At 36.8% G+C, this 8,774-nt stretch overlaps 1 protein-coding gene across 2 annotated transcripts in view; it reads right to left on the reverse strand.

Moving 5' to 3' along the window:
• LOC106872363 (serine-rich adhesin for platelets) overlaps positions 1–4,521 on the reverse strand; it is a 24,182-nt gene extending 19,661 nt beyond the window's left edge. Inside the window, exon 1 of one of the 2 annotated variants that reach the window (XM_014919330.2) lies at positions 3,468–4,521. Coding sequence is in view for 1 of the 2 variants with exons in the window: in XM_014919329.2 (XP_014774815.1) it covers positions 707–782 (76 nt within the window). In the remaining variant the exon portion in view is untranslated. Of the gene's footprint in view, positions 1–706; positions 1,879–3,467 lie in introns of those variants that run through there. The other variant, XM_014919329.2, reaches the window with a different exon arrangement.
• Between the last annotated feature and the right edge of the window lie 4,253 nt (positions 4,522–8,774).

Consider the following 8,774-nt stretch of genomic DNA (forward strand, 5'->3'; position numbering starts at 1 on the left):
AAGTTATTTAGCTTTCTTCGATATAAATATAATTCTCAAATTTATCATTGTCTTATTAGACATCAAACATTTGGTGATAGGATATATATTTTGTACACTTGCCCCAAAAACAGAGTGCTTGTTCCTGGACGAATCACATTAAAATAGAGTCTAAATCACTGGCCTTGAAATATGTAACTAGAAGAGTCCCATGTTAGGTGAGCGGAGGGGAGTAATATTTAGGAGATTACTGGAAATAAAATCGCAAATTACTTAGTACTCTCTCAAGAGTTTACAATCTGGAGGTTTACTGAAACTGTTTTCCGTTCACAACAGAATATCAACAAATATGGGATACTAATAACAATGTGAGGTTTTCTAAAAGAATTTAGATTCTTATTGTTAAGTTTGGTATACCTCAAGTATATAATTATTAGTCACAAAAAATACGACCTTTAAAGTGAAAGGTAGAGTAGGTAAACACACAACTCTTAAAATCAGTGCAACAAATGGATAGTGTACATTAAAACTTCCCATCCTTTCTATTTTACTTCAATTTTCTTTTTTATTGTAGTGGAAAATAAAATTGAACGAGTCTGTCATTGTTTAATAATACTGAGAAAAAGGCAAAAGGATATGAAATCGAAGATCAGAAAACGAGAAAGAAAAAAAACAAGCGTGGCATTAGTTTCTGATGAATAAAAAAATAAATAAATATGAGACTTACGGTTTAAAAGAAAAGTCGAATAAAGTGTGCGGTCAGTGTGGTTGAGTAAGGTACTAAATCGTAGAGTAAAAATCATAAAGGTTCCTAGGAGAGTGAATGGAAAATGATGACGGGGAAGAGTGATAAACGTTTGGAGTAAAATGTCGCAACGGATCCACTAGGAGAGTTAAAATATCAACTTTGCGTAGGAAGTCGAAGGTACGGCAACCAGTCATAGCAATGGAGAACCCTGAAACTAAGTTAAGGCTATCGGCATTTAAATTTTAAAAGGGGTAAATATCAGGAATACGCAGGTCCAGTAAAGTTAACTTATATCTGCACAGTTTGCCATAAAAGTGAAATTATACGGCGAAGAGAGCAGTAGAGTTTAATAAAGAGGATATAAATATAACTTGGTCACAGTTCTGTTTAGATTCACTTTCTTCCTCATTAGAAAACCACATCACTTGTAAAAGGGATTTATGTATTAACTACATTCCTCTTAATCGCATCTTCTACAAATTTAAGAAACAATTTCAGCAATCATCATTAATACACAGCTTCTATCCAAGATGAAAAGAATGAAGTGGAACCGGGGTCAGTAACATGAAATGAGATAAGAGGCGAAAGCTGATGGGGGAAATGAGCCGGTGATATGACTGACATTGACCATTTAAATGGTTGTGGAGCCAGCATTGTCACTCATGGCGACTTCACATCTATCCAGTCGAGCAAAACTATGCAGAGCGATAGAAATAAGAAAACCAACAATTGTTCTGGTTTTGCTCCAACCAAGAAGAGGCTGTATCAGTTTTCGTTAGCATCAAGCGACAGTGGTTGTCGCTCGTTCCCTCACGTCGGATGAAGTTGTATGTGGGCGCGCCTCATTCAGGGCTGTTCCTTCTTTCCTCGCGCAACACCATTATCTTGCACTAGTTTCTTCTATTAAACATCAATGTTATGACAGACATAAACGATTAATAGAAAGAGATGTCCGATTTTTTTTTTATGTTGATATAGTTGCTATTGTTGCTTTTTGATTTTAAAAAAATGAAATTCGCATCGCCTACGGTTTGTATATGTGAATAACTAATAAAACTCGTTTAAATAAACGTAACATGATAGAAAAGGGCCGGTAAGAACAAGGAAAGAGACATGAATATTGTGTGTGTATGTGTGGGAGAGTCAGAAGTAAATGTTGACAGCATACATAAACTAAAAAGTTAGTGAATTGTAAAATAAAGCTACAGTAAATAAGAAGAATCTGAAAAAGAAGAATATGAAACAAAAATTAGAGGAAGTACAGATTTATTCTTTTAACACTCAAGTAGGGTCTATGAAAGGTAATGACACCTTGTCAGAGCAGAGATTCCTAACGGAAGTTGGCTATGGGTTACCCACACAGTCGTCCTGGACGAGAGATGTATTGATGGGGTAGAAAAGTCGATCAGGTTAAAACTGATGAAAGGGAGTCGAGGAGAATAAGCAAACGTGAATAAAAAATTAGAAGTGAGAGATAGAATCGAACAGAAGTTTTGGAAGGGTAGAGAAAATGTAAGAGGAAAACAACATAACCACTCCCTACTGGTTTAGTTTGATTTAAGGAAAACAATAGAAAAGCTAAATAGAAATGATTTCGAGATGAAGAAGAATATAAATTGATGATATTGAGATGGACCAAGCCTGTATATACATCCAATTGTACAAGAATGCACGTGATATCAAATCGAAGTTTTTATTGTTCTTTCTTTCCATGCTTTTGATAAGTTTTGGAGAGCATAGATGCAGGAGTTTAGAAAGAAATAGAGCTTCCGATAGGAATGTAACCGTCTATATAGTGGCAAAGGAATGACGAGGCGCTACTGAAAATGAAGGAATTGGCATAGCAGCCTGTGTGAGCGAGGTGGACACATTGACGAGTACACCAGAGCCATTAAGTCGGGTAGCGGGTGTGAGAGTACGTTCACCTAATTTAGATCGAGCAATTAAAAGAAAATCACCACTGTTTAATTAGAATACTTATCAAAAATCTAACAAATGGTTGTTTGGAGATTTCGAAGTGAAAAATAAACGATCTTGTTCGAAATAAGAATAACAACTGAAAGTTAAGATGAAGTTCACTGGGAGAGGAATCAAAAAGTATACGTGTAAAATTAGTTTCTGGTTAAAATAAAAGCCAGTAATTTATACAATACAGATATGTTTATAATTCTAAATGGTGATGATTATGATTTTTGTCATTTCAAGTTTTATGAACAAAATATGAACACATTTCTCCCAGTACGCTTTCCCAACCTGAGATCAGGGCATCCTATGGAAGAACAATCAAGTAGCAGCTGTCAAAGGTATTTACGGAAACCTACAGATATTTTACAAAGTATTGTAGAATTAAATAGACACCTAACGGAAGGTCTGAGAAGTTGACATGTTAGGCTTCACTGAAATTTCAAACATACTTTGCGATTAATACGGGGAACAGGTGATCTGATCAAATAGGAGATTTTTACCAAAAGTAACAGAGCTTAACTCCTGTACTGATCAATGATCAATCAGTTTGATAGGAGACATGCTTCCACATTACTGAATGCCCGCTATGCATGCTTGACACCATTAACCGGAAAGAAAAGTGACAAGACAGAGATAGTTTCAAGGTAAAGGTGATGACGCCGACTTTTCTCTCGTTCGACCTGGACAGCTGGATTTACTTACGGACACATCAGTGGCACCTACTTTGAATCTCTTTTAAAATTTTGGTAGAGAGCTGATATAAGTCAATACTTACATGTTGCACACCCGCGTATTTCTGTGATTCATGGAACATTAATCGCAGTATCTCTTTACAAATAGATACAACTTTTTAACTCTATTCTTTCCTCTCGCTTCCGCCTTTGATAAGCGTCACTTCGACGCTGCTTGAGTTCTTGGTTCTTTCTTTCTTCTTTGCTACCTCCTCTGCTTAAATAATGCCACTCACTTGGCGAGTTCTAAGCGTGCCGAGAGGATAGCTATCTCGGATAACGAAGAGGCGACATACACATCCGATGACACAAAGGTAATTTTCAGAAGTGGCGCTTTGTTCCGGGTCAGAGTCTGACCAGACACACGCCCGCAGAGTATCTACAAGCGGACACGGAGTCGTATTTTTTAATCAACAGAACCTAGATTTGGCTGACTGGTGGCTGCTCGATCCTCCTTGTTACTTGCGTCAGTAACTGAATGCTGGGAAGACACCATCCGGGCACCTGTCCTTGCCGGTACCCCTCTGATAATAAATGGGCAATGCATTTGGCATTCCCGAATTATTTTCCGTTTTTTGTTATTGCCTTCTCTTTAGATATCAATACTCGATTATTCATAGTAGTTTCTTCCCTCCACTACCACATAAAAATGCTTTGTCCGTTGTTGTGTGTATTATCTGATTTTTGGTACAGTCCCACCACGCATTGTGGACTGTATCTGTAATCTAACTATATTTCCAACCTCCTGCCGTCAACAATATCTAAGTTCGATGGTATTTTGCTATATAATACAACTTATAAGCTAGTTTGATTTTAAAATACTTCATATAAGAGGTCCTTCTTGAGCAACTTGAGGGACACCTTAGATAAGCATCATAAGTATCTTTTGGCTAGCTTTGTGGAATAGATCCTATGAAAGATGGGTGGGAAGAAATGTCAAAGAAAAACCTCACTTCAAATAGGTTCTTCGCTCCACAAGAGATTCGGATATTTACGTAATGTTTGTGAACATGCGTATACTTACAGCTACTAGAATTATAAGACCTCAATAGATAGTTAATCAGAAACATAGATGGTTTTTGTTTCGTGTTTTTGTTTTTTAATTATTATTAATTATATTTACAATACACTTTCTGGAACAGTTAGTTTCGCAGAAAGCATTTTATTCCTCGAATTACTTGTTTGCGGGAACTAAAATGGACTTCTGTCTACTTGATCTCGCCAATATTTATACGTCATTTTTTTCAGCGAATAAAATTATCCTTCTAATAATATTTGTTTAAAATTGAAGATGCTCGTTGTTTAGTCACAGGTCAGCCTAGATTGAGACGACCTATGATCTAAGGCGTTCCAACCATGGCAAGCCCATCTTTTTGTCTGAGAGTATATCTCGGACCCCATTATTCAACGTATTTTTACTTCTTAATAACGAGAGGTTTGGTTGCTATACTCGAGGGATTTTGATGGTTATTCTAGTGATATTTGGTTGCTATTTTAGCAGGTCAAGCGACCACCCACATCTGTTTTGTCCTGTAAAGTGAAATTGGCCTTTTATGCATGAAAAAGCGTCGACAATAGTCAAATCAAACGAAGAAAAAATAACAGTAACACTTAATCCAGCGATAATTAAAAAGATATCTACAAATCCTGGAAGTTTTGTGTTTCGTCAATATCTACAGGCCATACCCAAACTGATCGACCTCTACATACTTGAAAAAATCGAGCCACTATGTTGTTGTTCGGTCTGCTAGAAGTAGCAGCCAAATTCCTCTTAGATCATACCACAGTCTTAAAAAGGGGAAGACACATTAGATAATGTAATTTTAATTTAAAAAAATAAACAGGTTGGTCACGGTTGGAATGTCTTTCATCGAACGTCTGATCAGGGTTTACCTAGGGCTAAATAACTACTACCACCACTACATATCTAATCAATGCCTACAGCAGTGGTTCTCAACAATGTGGATTGTGACGTCATTAGAGGGGGGTCACTGAATTTACTTCTGGATTGTAAATAGAAGCAAAATTTCGTTAATTCATGGTCGAAAATTTTTTAAAAATTTATTCAGTAATTGATGATATGTGTGGTCTTTTATTTTCTTATAATGCTATAATAACTTTTGAGAAACCGAGAGAGGTTGTCATTGAGAAAAAGTTGGGAACCAATGGCGTAAATAACCAAGCTGGGCCCACCTGGTTATATACGACAAAAATATTACGGTAGCATCAAGTATCACGACTCAATAAATGAGAAGGCTGCTTTCATTACTGATATTTGCATTAGACAGCTCGCTGTTATACACATATAAACAACCATAGTTGTTCGTTTTGTTTTCTTTAAGTAAAGTAACGAGCTCCCTAGTAAATACCATGACTGGCATCCTTTTTAATCAGCATCCCTGATTTACGTGCTCTGTTAACGTTAAGTTAACATCTGATCGTTATTTTGATATTTACTTTCTATATACCATCTACATACTGTGCTTCTCTTTTTAATATCTACCTACAATGCTTTTCTCAACATATATTGATATTCTTTGCATTAAAGATATTAGCGGCACTTGTCTAATTAACGCAAAATACCTGTTCCTATTCAGTTGAAAGACACAAGTTATATCTCGTCACACTATGTCTATTTTGTCAATATCTCTGCTGCTTCTTTTTGTAAGCATCTTACATGGTTTATCTATACCCTTAATACATGCAGATTATATAGTTCTAATTGACATGTATAGTCAGTCTGGTTAGAATCTACAAGTTATGTGTACCCATTCACTAGTCACAATGATAGTGTATGTATTGCAATACCAGAGCTTCTGAGAGAAATTCAGTAAGGCAAAACAAGATTAGTTTAAGTCCCTGAAAAAGGAGGAGTGTCATCTTAGACTCCAAATAGGATTGTGATTTTCTTTTCTTTCTTTTTTCCTTTTATTTTTCTTTTTTTTATCAGTGAGACCTGGTAGATAGTCGACTGTATAGGTATGTATCTGGTTAGACTCTGATCTGGAATAATGCAACTGTCTTTGCATCTTAGAATTTGCCAAGTCTGGTATTGTTCATATAGTCACTGGCCACCACCGTCCCACCACAGATGAACATGGTCTCTTCTTTAACTTTTTGAGCCCAAGACTGATATACCAACTGAAACCCCTTTTATAGGTCCTTAGAATATATATTTTGCTATATATTTAGTCTGTACAAGATTGTGACACAAGCATAACTAACATGACATCAGTTTTCAGGAAATTTATAGATGGAAAGTCTTGTGCTGCTTTTAAGTATTGTAGGTTGATTATCCTTCCATATTAATATCCCCTCAGTACCCAGACGTCGTTTTGTGCAGTCACAGGTTAGCTCATACCTATATCATATGGGTAGTTAGTCAAATGTCTTAGCACATCGACCTAATAAATTCATAGACCTATTGTTTTGCTGAACTGAAGACCATGCTGCACACTGCAACATGCAATGGTTAATCATGTATGCAGTGTTGCACTCTGGACATATACTCCGGTCTATTTCTGTGCACCATTTGTTGCACCTGAGGCCAAGCTTTATTAAACAGAATGATCAAAAGCATTTCACCTGTTATCATACCATCATTTAAGAGGTATCTTGAATTATATAATCAAATGTATCCTTTTTTTTTTAAGATGATGAAGGGTGAATAGGGGATGATTAATTTGTTATTTTCAGCCAGGTAAAAAATTATATCCAGTAGAGTTTCTTAAATATTTTATGATTCCAGCTCCTCCAAAATTTACTCATTGTATCCCCTTAGCTCCTTCATTAGACTGTCCAAATCATCATCATTGTCATTGTTGTTGTCGTCATCATAATCATCATCAGTTCAGTTAGGTACCACTCCCTTGTGAACTCACAATGTTGCAAGGGGTCGCCACCCCAGGTTAAGAACTACTGAAACAGAAGTCTCTTCATTGGCTTATATGTCGATAGACTTTTGTGTGGCCATGGTGAATGTGGATCACAACTGTTACTGTCCTTCTACATTTACCATCGACAGTATGTGCATTGAAGTATAGTGTTTGAGACTGGTGAAGTTATTGATATTGCTGCTATGTTTGTTCACATGTAACTGCTATTGTTTGTTTGGACTGAGTGGGAGAGATAGTGATTTTAGAATAGTATTAATGCAAGAGTTTTCCAGATGCTTGTGGTCTTGCTGTTTGGATGTGCTTTGCATGTAGTGGCAGGGACTGTGAGAAATAAAGTTTGCTGAAGCAACAAAGTGTTCTCCTCACATGTTTATATGGCCTTTCATTTCTAGATTTTTCTGTTTTTAATGATGTGTAGACGGTCTGTGGAGATGTACTGGACCCAGGCTGTGTTAGCGCAATCCATGGGACTAATGTATTGATTGTAGGCTAATCTTGTTTTTTTTTTTTTTGTATTAAGCAAATGTGTTACTTGTAGGCACTCTAAGTTCATGTGTGCATTGTTTGCCAAGTCTTCTATGTGTATAGTGGATGTTATGAACGTTATTATGTATCTCCTAGTTTATTTTATCTTTTGTAAGTGTGGTTATTTATGTTGCTGAGTTTGATGGTTGATTGACTTCAATGTTCTCTGATGTTGCTGGAAAGAGGCAGACAGAGTATTTTGTAAGGTGCTACTTAATGTTGTTTCTCTGTAGTTTATAAAGGTCTGAAGTAGTTGTGCAGTTGTGTTTGCAGAAAATGAGGGGATGTGAGTATGATGTAATCTGCATATGTGTGTATGGAGGTACCAAAAAGTTGTATAAGTATGTATTAAAAGACAGAGTAAAAGGACACCCTTGTGGTACTCTGTTCAGAAAATTTCAGATTCTGGAAGTGTTGCTTTTGTACCCTGCAAGGGTATGGCAACCTCACAGGTAGTTTTATAGCCAGCCCTTTGTTTTGTTTGTTAAGAAATTGAGTTTTTTTTTTTTTTTTCGTATAAGGGAAGAGTAGGAGATGAAGTTGAAAGCTTTATTAATATCAATGGTAGTTAGAGTGATATATATGAGTCAATGGACATGTTGGACAACATTCAGGGGGCTTCTATGGCGTACATGGAGGCTATGGTTTTGGTTCCCGCAATGAGGAGGGAACCAGGCTGCAGGAGTTCTGTGATGCAAATGACCTTATGATCTGCAATACTAACTTCAGGAAACCTGCCAGTCACCTAGTCACCTACCGTTCTGGCAGGCACACAAGCCAAATTGACTACATCCTCGCCAGGAAAAGGGAAAGACGGCTGTTCAGAAATGCCAAAACATTCCCAGGCGAAGAATGTACCCCACAACATAGACTAGTAGTTAGTGACTTTAGGATCAGAGCTAAGTGGCTGCCCAGAAGACGACCAGCTTG

Source organism: Octopus bimaculoides, chromosome 3 (assembly GCF_001194135.2).
Source record: "Octopus bimaculoides isolate UCB-OBI-ISO-001 chromosome 3, ASM119413v2, whole genome shotgun sequence".
Classification (NCBI taxonomy): domain Eukaryota; kingdom Metazoa; phylum Mollusca; class Cephalopoda; order Octopoda; family Octopodidae; genus Octopus; species Octopus bimaculoides.